The sequence below is a fragment of the Bacillus rossius genome (assembly GCF_032445375.1).
Source record: "Bacillus rossius redtenbacheri isolate Brsri chromosome 4 unlocalized genomic scaffold, Brsri_v3 Brsri_v3_scf4_2, whole genome shotgun sequence".
Taxonomy (NCBI): Eukaryota; Metazoa; Arthropoda; class Insecta; order Phasmatodea; family Bacillidae; genus Bacillus; species Bacillus rossius.
In genome coordinates this window covers 40765999-40781719 of record NW_026962011.1, presented here as the reverse complement: position 1 = coordinate 40781719, position 15721 = coordinate 40765999, and the positions used below count along the sequence as shown (strand labels likewise).

At 43.6% G+C, this 15721-nt stretch overlaps 1 protein-coding gene across 1 annotated transcript; it reads left to right on the top strand.

Moving 5' to 3' along the window:
• The first annotated feature begins 5573 nt into the window (after window positions 1–5573).
• Window positions 5574–11922, top strand: LOC134542255 (uncharacterized). The gene is made up of 3 exons (XM_063386364.1): window positions 5574–6548; window positions 8258–8599; window positions 11507–11922. The coding sequence occupies exons 1-3, from the start codon at window positions 6309–6311 to the stop codon at window positions 11687–11689; spliced, it is 765 nt and encodes a 254-aa protein (XP_063242434.1). The 5' UTR covers window positions 5574–6308; the 3' UTR covers window positions 11690–11922.
• The last annotated feature ends 3799 nt before the right edge of the window (window positions 11923–15721 follow it).

Here is a 15721-nt window from a genome sequence, read left to right as displayed (position 1 = left end):
TGGCTTCTGGGTTGTAGCCATGTCGAAGGCAAAGATATCACTGACTTTTCGGTTGACGTTGCAGTCCACCAGGGAACAGTTACCTAATGATGTTATTGTAAGTTCTCCTGCATTTTAATACACTCTCCTCTCAGGCAAGAATATTAAAAAGACAGAAGAACTTGCAATAACCTCAGTAAATATAAATAAATAAGTAAATATAAAAAACTTTAAAAAATACAAATTCAAATAAATCAGTATTACATACACATAGAACTAGGTTATAAGATGTTACTGGCTACCCTGTACACAGACCATCCTAACGTAGGCTAAGTAAGTTTAAGAGGACACACGAGTAGGCGTTAGTAAAACAATCCTCTAAGGCAGGAGGTAATGGACTAGCGGAACTGCAAAACTGCAAGGGGTCTCTGGGCGATATTCAATAGAATATTTTTTTGTTCAGAGGCTCAAGGCAAACAAACAAAAAAAAGATACCCTCAGTAGGTAGGTAAATGCTCCCTGATGATGGCGACCGCAACGCCGACCGAACCGTCGGTGATTATGTTCGCCTCGGAAGCGGCTACTGCAATTATTCCAGACAAGGGTCGCGAAAGCCTGCGATCTTTTATCATGACCTCAAAACTAGAAATGGCCTTACGACGTGCTGATGGAGAGAGAGGAGGGAAGCAAGACGAGAGAGAGGCAAGCGCGGCTCCAAGAGGAAGGGTATCGATAGCCCCTTCCGAGCCAAAAAATTTTACTTCTTATTTCTTTGCAGGGAATATTAATGTTAACTTAAATACTTTTGTTAGTGTGCTAAACTCTTTTTTCAATCAAAATTTGCACGAAAATACTAAATTTCAGTATTTGAGACCAGGGGCGCAACAACTAAATTTCCAAAGAGGGAAGGGGGGTGGGGGGGGTGCAATATACCTTTTTATAAAAGAATCATCGATCCCCCCTATTGTCCGGGGGTTCTCCCCCGGGAAAATTTGTATTTAAAGGTGGAAAATGGTGCTATTTAAGCAGTTTTAATATCTAAAAATTGATTACACAGCACTTTCTTTGCCCCCGTTTGCCCCCACTTCAAGGTTTCAGAGGGGGGGGGGGGGGACAAAATACCCTTGCCCTCCCTGTTGTTGCACCCCTGTTTGAGACCATATATATTTGGTGAATATCCCAAGGGCAATGTCATCCTCCTGTGCGTGAGAGCCCTGCCCGAGAGGTCTTCCTGGAGCCGCCATTGCCGCAGGCCGGTGGCGGAGGAGCTGGCGGTGCTGGGGCGGCCGGCGAGGGGCAGCGCCTCCGGAGGGGTCCCCCGAGGGGCGGTGCCCGTGGTGACGGTGTCCCGCGCCGAGGAGCACGAGCGCACGGACCTGGACGGGCCGGAGTCGGGGGTAGACCCGGGGGTAGACCCGGGGGTAGACCCGCTGCCCGCCGACCCGGTGTTCGCTCTCAGCGTGGACGGCGAAGTGCTGCGGCCTGGGGCGTGCGCCGGGGACACGTGCGTTGCTCCGCCCTTCCTTCCGACCGACCACCCGGTAGTACCTATTAGCGCATCAACTAACCACGTCCCGGGTGAAAGAGAAAGAAAACCAAAAAACAACGCGGCTGTTGCAGACGACGTAATATTCACACTAGGCCTTGCAACATGTTTTCAAAACTAGGCCATGAGGTTTTGTCAAAGAGAATGTAAACAATAAATCTGAACCACAGGCTGTGGTTGATATTAAAAAAACAAAATCCAAATAGGCGGGGTGTGATACAACTGAATGTTCAGCCTCATTCTCTTGCTATCTTCCACCCCCAAAACCATATATTTTTATAAATAGCTCTTTCAACGGATGCTCTGCTATTTTTGTTTTTAATTTTATGTTATTTTTTTTGTCATCAGTTTCGTCACCAGATGTAGTCAACGCATTATTTGCTATTTTAAAAATATCGCGCAAGTATTCATGAATAAAACGTAATGATTGAACGATTATGCCACTGTCTCTCACTGAAAATTTACTTTTGTCTAATATAATTTCATGGTAGTATGATAGTCTGTACAACAAAACGAATATATTTGTACGACCAAAAAAAAAAAAAAAAAAAAATACGATTTGAAGTGCAGATCTTTATTTAACATACTTTTGATGTGTAACATCTTAACTCTCGGTATACGGCATTTCGTGAATGCGACGGAAGTAAAGTAACGGAAATGTGTAACAGACGCTGATATCTATGGCACGAACCAAAGTTCACAAAGCCAAAGTTAAAATTCATAGCATTAACTGTTAAAATGATTTCTTTAAACAGCTTAGCAGTATCTTAATTAAATTCCTTGTTGAAAATCGTTGTCAAAGCCGGGGTTTAGTTATTTTTTCAAGACTTTTTTTTCCCTTTCATCGGAGCAGTTTTCATTATGTAGTTTAACATTTCTGTCTGCAAATGGAATGATTCGATAGTAGACGTGGCTGCTCCGGCAGCGTATTTTAGTGGCGGGTGCGGAAAAGAATGCAGTTTGGAAACACAGAATCACGCTCGGCGTTATTCTAAAGAAAACTGTGTTGAGTTTGCGCTGCGAGAACGCGTGGATCAGCTGGAGGTTCAGGTGTTGCACATCTCTGCACCGGCGCGGTGTCTCGCGTGCCTCCAGGGCCCAGCAGCCCGACAGGGAGTGGAGCCTCGTGTTCTCCGGCGGCGCGGGCGACAAGTGCCGCGACTCGCTGCGGCTGGAGAACCTGGGCGCCGCGACGGTGGGCTTCGCGTGGCGCCGGCTGGAGTCCGGAGCGCGCTGCCGGGCGCCCCTCGCCGGCGCCGGACCGCGCTTCTTCTTCGACAAGCGCGGCGGGCGGCTGGCGCCCGGCCAGGCGCTGCTGCTGGCCTTCTGGTTCCGGTCCCGGCTGGCCGGCGTGTTCCAGGAGGTGCGCGCCCGCCGGTTCCTTCACCAGGGGGGCCCGCGTGTGTCTCCTGCATGTTCAACACTACACCGTGCTTTGGCCTGGGAACACCACATAACTTAGAAAGTCACAACTTAGAACTGTCATCTGTCACAACTTAGAAAACATGGAAAAAACCACGTAAATTAGAAATACACAACTTAGAAAGATCATAACTTAGAAATATCCTAACTTAGAAACACGTAACTTAGAAACACGCAACGATGAACCACACAACTTAGAAACGTTATAACGTAGACAGTTACAACTTAGAACTAGTGCAACTTAGAAACACACAAATTATAACTGTCATAACTTAGAAACACGTAACTTAGAAACACGCAACGCAGAACCACACAACTTAGAAACGTCATAACGTAGAAAGTCATAACTTAGAGAATTCTAAGTTAAATGTTTCTAAATTGTGTTTCTAAGTTGTGTGTTTCTAAGTTATGACATCACCCCCTTTGACCTATATGCATACAATAAGCAGCAAACTCTAAAATATAGATAAAGTGTTCCAAAAGACATAGTTTTTGAAATCAAAACCGTCTCAAGCAGGCCCCCCCCCCTCCCTTAGTGAGGGACTTCTTAATTCCAAGGAGGGCACGGGCTCTCCCCCCTCCCCCGGGATCTACTCCCTTGGTGTTAATACTTCCCACATATCACGTGAGCTTGCAGCAAGCTTGACACATCGCACTTTATTCAAGCCTTCTTTGAATCACGAACCGTTTCCGCAAGCCTGGAAGCTTTTTACGTGTGAAATAGTTAGCTCGGCTCAAACATGATTCAAGCTAGCACAGTTACCATGGTAAGCTTGATTGAAGCTCGATTCGAACCTATTTTGCTGTTTGGGCTATGATAAAATACTAATTAAAATGTTTTTAATATGGAACTAAGTGAATGAATAAAATGTTAGTAAAGATATTAAAATCATCATTTTAAATGTGGTTCTTTAACGGTCATGTGTTACTACCTGATTGCTTCTATGATAACTGAAGAAAATAAAAAAATCAGGAGGTATAATTTAGTCAAAATTATAATGAAGAAAATCTTTTTAACAGGTAAGAGACTCTTTCAGTATACTGAAATTTTATCGGGCATCCTTGCAATAAACAAATTATCTAGTGCCTGTGGTTATCGATAGTAGTATATCATAGTTCCTCCGAGCGCAGAGATTCTTGTGAGGGTCCGGTGTCCTCCCATCTCGGATCGCGACGTCCCGGCGTGTGGGCTCGCAGACGTGGCAGCTGGAGACGACGCCGCCGCTCGCCGCCCCCGGCCGCCGCCTGCTGGTGCTGCTGTGGGGGGCGGCGACGGAGCCCGACGCGACGCACGCCCTGCGCGCCCTCCGGGAGCAGCTGGCGAGGCGCGCGAGGGAGGCGGCCGCCGCCAAGGTGGTCGAGGAGCTGGTGGCCCGCGCCAGGCAAGGCCAGGCCCCTGTCACTCCCCCGCACACCCGTACACTCGGCCAGGGGCGTAACCAGGGGGGTGGTTTTAGGGGTTCGACCCCCCCCCCCCCGCCCTTTTAGCATCAAATCTTTAATTAATTTCTTATTCATCACTCAAACAAATTTCATATTAAAATTAATACAATTTTTACCATTACAATATTTAAATTTAAGAACCGAAAACTGCTGAAATAGCACTATTTTACACCTTAAAATCCAAATATTCCCGGGGGAGGACCCCCCGACCCCCCGATTTAATAGTGGGGGGGCATGCTTCTTAACACCCCCCATACACAAATCCTGGCTACGCCACTGCACTCAGCCTCCAGTCCTACAGCTCGGCCACACTCTCAGCAACCTCCACCACCTTCAATCAACAATCACCACCTCTGGTCAGCAATTATCCAGGTGTCTTCGTGGATTTACGGCCACTGAGTTCACTTGCTTTGGACATGAACCCGAAAGAATATTCTTGGTATATAAAAAAAAACATTCAAAAACTGGTCAAGTCTACAACAAGAACAAAACACTTCTTTTGCCCGCGCATATGTTCAACTTTGTCAAGAACGAAACACCACAACTCTGAAGTCAAATAAGTACGGCGTAGTTTCTACGAAGATTCAGTTGTTTGAAATTACGAAAGACTCTTAGGTAGTTAAATTATTCGTTGGAAAGTCCGTAAATGTACTGTGTAATTTATAAACATTGTAGAACGGTGACCATTCTCGGAACACTTGGTACGCTCGAACGAAAATATTTCGTACACGGTTGGTTTTCGTGTTGTGTTGGCTAGTGTGTTTTACAGCGAGGCGAGCATCTTTTATGGCATGTTGCCACATGTTCGTTGGTTGCATACACGGTCGTCGAGAGAGAGAGAGAGAAAGAAAGAGGGGCGGGGGGCAAAAATCCCTGGGGCCCAGGCGCCAAAGATGAGGAGAAGGGGGAGATTACACTAATAGAAAAGAAAATTATATGTCTACTGCTAATAGAATCAGTTGAGGATCGCCTCCCGGATCGTTCGCCGCGAGGAGGGACAGCCCTCTTACATTCCGTCAACGCTCTTTGCTCGTCTCATCCCCTTCTAATATTCTCCAATAACCTCCATTCGTAGATTTGTTTCAGATGTCGTGTCGCGGGTTCAGGACTACGTCCACGTCTATACTACGGAAGACGACAGCAGTGGCGTAGCTAAGGTGGCCGGCGCCCCTGGCCAGAATTGAGAATGGCGCCCCTTCTTGGATTAAAAGAGAGGGGGGGGGGAGGGTTTAATAACACGAAACCATAGCGGCGGCGCCCCCTCCTGCTCCGGCGCCCCTGGCGGGGGCCATCCCTGCCACCCGCTTGCTACGCCGCTGGACGACAGCAATCCTTCGCACCTTCCAGCTTCCACCAAGACCACTCTTGGGATCGAAGCAACATGCACTCATTATGTTGGTTTCTGTCTTCGACAACTACACCTAGGTCACTAAAGCCGTTAACAATTATTTATCGGGAAGGGGTGGAGGAGGGGGAGGAGGCGAATCATAACTCAGGTATCTTCAGCAAAGGTATCTCCCTTCCCCCCCCCCCCCAAAAAAAAAATTATTTGATATTTTTGGGGGTTTCACGTCGCACTGTTGTGCACAGTGGCTTAAGTCCAGGTCGTACATACCATGTTGATTATTTTTTCATTATCTTATAATTACTTTTATTAAAGGTCTATTTCTAAAAATTTAACTAATATTTTAAAAGGAAGACAAAACAACATTGATATACTTTTCTTCAATCTCCCATCGTTATATAATGGAAGTAAAAAATGGTCCTATGAATTAAATTACAGGGTTGCAACTCCGCATGCTAACGGGAAAAATAATTGATTTCATCATACAGATTTAATACATATAGCACAACTACAGATAAGGATTTAATTTACCCACATTTGTTGCATTGCGACCCATTCACGCACGTTTGTCAGATGCGCACAGTTCCGAAAGGGGCGAAAGACGCGAGGACTGGACTCTGCAGGCCGCCGCCGCCGCCGGAGCCGCCGCTGGCCGCGCGCTACCTGGAGGAGGAGCTGTTCTCGCACGCCAACCCGGGGCTGTTCTACCGCGCGGACGCCGTGGCTGACCTGCGGCAGCTGCACCGAGGCGTGGCCGGCGAAGAGGCCGCCTGGGACCTGCGCGTGGACTCCCTGAGGCGCCTGGTGCTGCAGGTGTGCGCCTGCTCCGGCGGCGGTCGGCAGGGGCTTCGAATATATATATACTGCATAGAAGTCGCGAGTGGATAGGATTTACTAGCTACGTTTTCCAGGAGCGTATGATGAGCAGCTTGGGAACTTCACCGCGTGCAGTGCGCTGCCGTGACGCCCCTGTATCGTCTTAGGTTGTTATTTACGCGTTGGAGCGCAGCACTGTCGCCCGCTGTCATTCCCCCGCACCCCCCTGACTATCATTCACTGCTGCTCAAGGTCGTTCAACGGGAGGGGGAAGGGGTGTTTGAAGAGTTCGACACTTGTCCGCTAGGGACCACCACAAGTCGATGCCCTAGAGATGGTGGCGATTGCGGCGGTGAATTAACCAACTACCGCAAAACCGTATGAGAAATTTTAACCTGGGCTGGCGACTTCTATACAGTATATATATTCAAAGGTAGGGGGAGCAAGCCACTTCTGGGGTGCTCAAAGGGTGCCGACAGATAGTCCATCGATCCGTCATTCCTTGATCCAGCCAGTGCGCCCCACGAGTGACGTGCTCCCCCATACTCCAGTCCTATTGGACACCTTTCCTTTATCCACACAGAAAACCACTAAAACATAATATTCCACAGGATTGTCTGTGCTGCATATGTTTTTAATGCTTTGACATAGGATGATTTCTGTTTGTTTACATGTTCTTTCCATTTGTTTGTTATTGATTTTTCTCTTACCATACAGCGTAAAAAAACAATAGCGTATGTCCAAAATAACATCTTGAATCAATCCTTCTCACTGCAAGAACCAATCAAAGAACATAACAAATGTGGCATGTACGATTGGATGTAACACTTTGGGAAGTAAATAAATATTGAAAATGGGAGGAAGATACATCTGCCACTATTAATTATTTGCTTGTCATTAACATCGAAGTGATGAAGATGACTAGAAGAAAAAGAGATTTTCTGGAGCTTAGCTCTACTAGAAAACCCACAGGCTCACGGCAAGTGTGGCTGATCGGCATGAGTCAGTAGAATTTTCTCAGAGTTCTTCTTCACAATTGCGTCTTTGTTACTTCTCGATACTCACCCTTCATCTGTCTCTAATAAGATGCTAAGGCTCGGTCTCACAAACCATGTTGATTTATTCATTTTTTCAACATTACTTTTATTAAAGGACTATTTTTTTTACATTTTTGGCTAATTACATACATTGAACTTGCTGTTTTGTCACAAAAGTAATTTCAACAGATATTAACTTATGGTAACATCATGGGTGTAAAAAGTCATGGAAGCCTTCATCACAACTGTCCACAATTTTTTGACTTTTTGCACTCATGATATCACACTAAGTGAATATCTGTTAAAAATATAATTGTGACATAAAAAATATTCAATGGCAATGTCGAGTTAAAGTTAGAGATATAGCCCATTAATAAAAGTATTGATGCATGAATGAAAAATCATCATGGCATATGAAGCTGAGCCTTAAACCCTGATGCATTATTTTATAAGTACTACAGAAGAACCACATGCTCTTATGTGTCCCCAAGGCTATTCTCCGTTCAGGAAAAAAACAACCAGTTGTATGTCTCTATAAGCATATTGGTTTACTCCTTCCCATAAATACTCATTCTCGTCTCAGTGCCCTCATCCGTATCTCGAAGACATGAATGTCGATGATACCCTGATTTGTTCAGAGGCATCACGGATCAGTCCTCCGGTTCGCAGGACGCTCCACCGTCACAGCGGCGCGAGCTGCTGGACGCACTGGGCCGGACCGTCACGATCCTGTCGATGCCACCTCCCGAGTCCTCGACGGGCGACCGGAGGTTCAGAGCCGCCCGCCTACTGCTGTGCGGTCTGGCAGATGGCATGGAGGTGGCGGCAGCATCTCTGCGCGCTCACCTGCTGCCCAATGGCGGGGCGGCGGCCAAGGATCCACCCACAGGCCGACGCAGAGAGTCCTCCAGGACTCCCCGGACCAGTCTAGGGGGCAGGAGCAAGGCCAGGAAGGACATGTCCACCTCGAGGAGCACCAGGCACCCGCGCCCCAGCAAGGTCGAATCACAGGTGCGCACCCTCGCCTGTCTGTGTGGTCCTGGACTCGCACACAGACAACCTGGCCTTCCTTATCGCTTCAGGCAAATGCTGGAATTTTCTTAGTTATAACCTGTGGCCGATCTCTGTACGAAAAATTGTTGTCCTGCATTGTTGAGTAGTTCCATCTCTAGTGTCTCAATACAATTTCGCTGCTTGGTTAAATATGACTAAATAAAATTTGTTGTAACAGCTCCAGAAGAAATATATTGGTATCAGATTTAACATTTTCCCCAGTGAAATTTCACTCGTGTACAGGGTGTAAACAGTTTTATATTCAAAGTACAGTGCGACTCGCGATAATGCTGACACTACTAACATCAGTATATCAGAGTTGCTGCAATGTTTGACTGGAATTTACACTCGATAACGCACAGTATTACATTTATGGGAAAAGGGATCGGCCACTGGATATGGCAAGGAATATCCGAAACCCAAAATTCTTTGTACTTCTCCTGGGTCATAAGAAATGTAAAGAATCACATGCATGAACATCGGCCATAGCTCTAGGTAGAGATCCTAGAATTAGACTAGAAAATTTTGGGGGGAAGCCGCAGAAGGCATATATCTGAACTCGAACCCGGTACTCAGGAAATAACGGTGTTCTATCTAGGAATGGTTGAACGTCAGTTCCATGTCATTATTTGCTCATTATATAGCCATATTGTCGCACATTTTGTCGCCACTGTACTGCAACTATGTATATTTCCAGCCCATATTAAGTTAACAATTTATTTTAATTTATATTCCTTCGTCCCATGTATATATTTTTATTATTTGAAAACTCTTTGGATTTAATATGTATATCTATCTAATTGAAACTCTATGACTAAAACGAACGTTTGAGACTAGCAATTGCAAGGACCCCTCTAGGAGAAATTGAAATTTAAACGGTAAATTGCTAATTTGACACCGTGTTTATTAATGTAAAATTTTATAACTATGTGTATTTATTTTAAATGTAATGTGAGATTTTGTGTTCCGCGCTATTGTTGCGCACGGAATTTATGTACTTTATTTCAAATATGTGTAACTACCATTAGTTCTTGGTCAATCAAGAGCCGTATTTTAAATGTGGCACGCATTGTTAAATTACTTAAATTAAGAAGGTTTTAAAAAAGAATGTAATGATCTATCTATGAATGGACACGTATATGGCATCGTCGAAAATTTATCCTGAAGAATAGCTATTCAGAAATAGGCATCCGTACAAAAGGATGAAAGGAACGAATTTTTTAAGTGTCAGTGAATATTAATAGGGCTTTATCCAAAAGGATAAAAATCATAGGAGTGTATAAATACGTGAGTAAGAAATGGCAGTGTCTGTTACTCCATTTCATTAGACGGAACACGTATCACAACCATATTTAGTTATTTTGCGGCCTAACTTCGAGAAAGACATCGAGAAATTTAAATATTGTTATATTAACTACGCGAATCTAATTTGACACTCGATTTAACACACAACATTAATTACACAGTGGTCTGGGAGAGAGAGCATCAGAGCTCTACCAACTTAAATTATTTTGATCTAGCAGAGGTAAAAAATACGTAAATCTTAATAATATACCGTATCTGTGTATCAGATTTGGGACCTGAACAAAAGAGACATTAGATTATTTAGTAAATGTGCGCATCGTCACTCCAGACATTTTCAATATATATGGGTTCTGCAGTGCCAACAATTGTTAGAATTTTGAAAGCAATAATATTTTTACTTTTGATATAACCCTGAGATATTTTGAATTTCATTAATAAATAATTAAAGTTACCATTGTGTTTTTGGAATATTAGAATATACCTATTATCAACTGTATCCCTACCTATGAATATATGCGCATACCTATCTATGTGTCAATACAGGTAAAAAGTAACAACAGTAAGCTAGTAATTGTACATAATTAAACTGACTCACAGCTGAGAGACCCATTAGGAGTAAGGGTACATAGTAAACTGGCGCACAACTGTGGTGCAATAGCAGTTAGCTTATAAGTACCAGCACATAGTAAATTGACTACCTAAGTGGGGCCTAGAAGGAACTCTACACCACGGCCTCAGTCAATCTATTAAGATTGACATTAGCCTGGAAAAAAAATTAATTAACCCTGCCAGTTTATTCCCCCCCCCCCTTTATCCCCCCACAAATGAGGCACCCGGCGCACATGACCCATCTGCCCTCCTCTGATGACTAGAGACCGGAAAAATTCGCGAATTCATTTCGCGACAGGCTAAAATACAAATAGTTATGCCTCAGCGGTGCCTCTGCTGTTGGCTCTCAACTCAGCTGGATGACTCTGGGCCAATGAGGAAAACCCGACCAAAGCTGTATCGAATCACAGGCTGCTACGTTGGGACGTCTCACAAGCAGTGGCGTAGCCAGGATTTGTGTATGGGGGGTGTTAAGAAGTATGCCCTCCCCCCCCCCCCGTATTAAAGCGGGGGGTCCGGGGGTCCTCCCTCGGGAAAATTTGGTTTTTAAGGTGTAAAATAGTGCTATTTTAGCAGTTTTCGGTACTTAAATTTAAATATTGTAATGGTAAATTTTTTTATTAATTTTTAATATGAAATTTGTTTGAGTGATGAATAAGAAATTTAAATAAAGATTTGGTGCTAGAAGGGGGGGGGGGGGGGGGGGGGTTTAACCCCTAAACCCCCCCCCCCCCCCTGGCTTCGCCCCTGCTCCCAAGACAGCAGCCAATGAGTGGGTGACATTTGACCGAGTGTACGTAGAACTATGGAAGTTCATCCTGCAGGTCATTGAACCCGCGAATTTTTCCGGTCCCTACTGATGACCTCCATGGTTAATCATCCAGATGTAAAGTCACGTGTGGAAAGCTGACGGACAAACGGAGCGTGCAGGAGGGGAATGGTATTATTTAGACGTCTCTTACGGCGGCGACATCGGAAACGAGCCTGGCGTCGGCGGCGGCGGCGGCGGCGGCGGCGGCGTCGGCGGCGGCGAGGACGCGCTACCTGGAGGCGCTATTCGTTGAGACGTACCACCTGGTGGGGCGGGCCGTGGAGGGGATAGGCGCCTTGCTGGACTCCTTCGACCAGCTGTGACCTCCCCTCGCCCAGTGACAGGGACTGCAGCGGCCAGTAATCGTCGCGCTTTAAGTCCAACGGGTTTAAAGGCCGTGGTTATTAAACGCCACAAGACTGTTCACTTAGTATACATAATTTAGTTCAGATATGTGCTTTTGTAATATACCTAAATGACATGTCTTTTTTTTTTTTTAAATTATACTAATGCTGACAGCTGCTATCATGTCAGAAATAAAGTACTCAGTTGTGTACTTGAGATCTTCAGTACTTCACTAGCCGTTGTGGTGTAGTTACTTGAATCCTTATCGGTTCAATGTTTGGTCTCTAAAAAAACTGTATTTCCGACAGGTGTTTTACCTTATTTATTCCAACAAATAAGTTTTATAAGAGTGACAATTTTTAAAAATTCTTTAGTGTCAAACGAATTTACTGCAATTCTACCTTCGTTTTGCAGTTACGACCAGAATGTATGCTAATATGTTGGTTGAAACTTCTTAAAGAACACGTTTAAATATAAATTTTTATTCAATTTATTAATATCAGCAAAATATTAAGTAAATAGTTTTTCGTTCAAAATAGCGATATATGTGTATTTTTTTTTTACTCGAAGTAGCTACGCGAAAAGTATACGTGATGTAACTTCCAAAGATACGTACGAAAAAGTATTTACTAAGACCTAAGTTTACTAACCATTAAAAAGTATAAGTTACATGGAAATTTTAATATTTCTAATTAATTGCATATACACTAGGTAATAACATTTCAGACAAAAACAACAGCATTAGTCATAAAAACTATCTTGGATGATGTCTGCACCACTGTCCTGGCCGCCATCTTGATTTTTTTTAATTTTGACCAAAAAATGAAAAAAAAGAAAGAAATATTCAATACCATATTTGATAAATGTTTAATAAAAAAAGTATTTACCTCGTCGAGTCAGGAGTCCTCGGTCCGAACTCGGTGAGAGGCGAAATTAAATAATTCTTCTACCATGGTGTCCACAAGTATACTGACCCACTCACTACGACCATATATATATATATATATATATATATATATATATATATATATATATATAGCCTATATAACTCCAAAAAGTGTGATGTCACAGCTGCCATTGGATACTGTCAAGTTGGATTCTTTTGTCTTCTGGAGTACACTAGGGAATAGATTGCCAGATGGTCAGCTACCATAGCAATCGCTATCTTGAAGGTTTTGCAAGGAAGTACTTCAGGAATCAGGAACGAAATATATTTCTATGCCTGCTTGTGAATGCTTGGTTCAACGTTTAACAAAAGATAGCCGAAAATATGACGGAACGTGTGTCGTGCAGTGGCATATAAATTAACCAGTAAATCATTATTTAAACATATAAATTTTTTAATTCCCAAGTTTCTATAGGTATTTAAATTATAACTTTTAATTCTCTACATTTAACTCACCTCTTTAACTCATAGGCTCATGGTGAAGTCCTATAACTTGTATTAACTTATGTGAAGCTACTAAACTAGCAAGTATCCTTTTATATAAAATGAATTATTTTAGTTACAAAAGTAGTGGTGGTGTGTGGCATATACATTTTTTTTTGTAAATGAAACAGAAATATTCATCGGGTTGCTCAAACGTCAAGGAACCAGGTAACTTGTTAGAACCCAAGATTTTTATATTCATCATTTGGCAACATTTACCCTGCCCTATGAGTATGTATGTGTCATGACCGGGTCTAGAGGAGACACGGATTGCGGGGGAAAATCGACGATAGAATTGTGTCACGGTAATTTTATTTTAGTCTATCGGTGGTTGTGGTGGGGGGGGGGGGGATGACTCGGTAGTCATTTTCTCGTTCCTGCAGCGGGTCTCGGAGCTTTGCGGTCGCTTCCCCCTCACCCCCACACCACACCCCCCGCGGCGGGTCCCTCCAGCCGGGTGATTGCGTCACGTCTCTGTTGCGCAACAGCGCCGCGGCCTTCCACGACCGACAGATGCGCGCGTCGCCCCGCGGTCACGTGGTGACGCGCTGCAGCCCTTCCCCTCCCCCTGCCCCTCCCCCACCTTCCCCCTTCACCGGCCACGGCAAGAACCCCCCTCGAAGAGCAACTTATTTTCTTTGGATATCAACGAACATTTCGAAAGTAAATGTTGGGATCCTTGAATATTTTTGAAGTGACAACGTCTAATAAATCGATGAACGCCGGCTGCACGCACGAAAAAGGATGACTCATTGTCCCGTTACGCTTTGTCCAGTTACGCTCATTGTACGCTTGTGCCGCATCTATCTCTCTTCCGCTCGATTGGAACAACCATCGATTTGACTTTTTTCGAGACACGTTAAACTTGAAACACTCCCATTCGTTTCCTACTTTTCCTATCATCGTCCTATCCTTAACAGAATAACGCAGATTGGAAGAAGTTAAATAGCAAACATGTATAAAAGTTATAGTTAAAATAATCTCTTCGTTAGAGTAATAAACATATTTGAATTAATGGGTGCAAATAAAAGTAAATTTATAAATTAAATTGTTGATTTCATTTCACTCCTTCTTTGTATTAATACAAAATAGTGATCATTCAATAAAATAATTCAATTTTATTCATAAAAGTATGCAATAATTTTATCAATGTTTTGTTATGACGTTGTCACGTTAAACTATCGCCCGTAAACCGACTCTACAGACAACCATTTTATTTTTCGTGATCGTTCGTTGCTGGGAATATTTACCATAAATACGGAACAATAATAATTATATAACTATTAAAATGCAAAAAAAAAAATATATATATATACACCCTGGCATGCGTCCGCACATGGAAGCCACGCTTATTTCAGTGCTACCAACATAATTCAACAATGTCAAAAATTATTCCAAAAAATATAAAATAGAACGGATATAATATATATTGGAAAAGATCTGGTCGACGTACCAGCCGAATTTTTTTTCGCGGATGCGCCCTCCAGCGCGTTGCGTTTAGGACCAACATACAGCGTGCAGAAGCTTCAGAAGAAACCACGTGATCTTAAAATAGTATGGTTACCACTTAACATTCATAGTTTTCTTGTGCACGACGTACGCCGGATACAATGGTAGAGTACATATTAAAATTTAATATGTATTTATTTACTGATCAGTAGAGACCTGCAAAATTCGCGGATTCATTCGGTGATAGGCTAGAATTCAAACACATATAACTCTGAGATAATTTTGCTATTGGCTTACTGTTCATCTGGACGAATCTCAACCAGTAATAAACCCTCAACCAAAGAAGAATAAAATCACAGACAAACCAGCTGAGACGACTTACAAGTCGGCAGCCAATGAACTTGCGTTAATTGCCCGAGTGCACAGGGGTATGTGCAGTCTATCCTGAAGGCCATCGAAACCGCGAATTTTGCAGGTCTCTACTGATCAGTAAGGAATGGAAAAATTCGCGGTTTCAATGACCACTAGGATAGACTGCACGATTCTCTATGTACTCGGGCAACTATCACCTGGTCATTGGCTCACCGACTCGGGACACCTGTTTACTGAGATTCTTATGATTCGATACTTATTTTGTTGAGTGTTTGCCATTGGCTCAAGAGTCCTTCAGGTAAATTGCGGTCCAATCACTGACGCAGCATTAAGCTAAACGAGTTTGGATCCCAGCCTGTCTCGAAAGGAATCCGCGAAATTTTCCGGTCTGTACTGATCAGTGAACCAGTGGAAATTTTCTGTCGTCCTATATCAAGGTAGCAGGCACCGCGTGGCTGTTGTACTCTGTGTCAACGATGTGACGGTCGAAAGCCTTACTTGCGCGCTCGCAGAATTGCCTGCATTCGGGCGCTGCTAAACCCGGAGTCGAATGGCATGCCTTAACCTACTGACGGCTGGAATCCATTCTTGAAACCAATCTACGAGCCAGACAAGTATGAATAAACATACAATTTCGTACAGCAATTTTCTATAAATTTTCTGTAAAAAAATATACATATATGTATCTTGGAATGCAACTATCTTGGAATGCAACTTTTAGTTTGTAAAATACCAAAACGATAGCGCCATGTTCGGAATG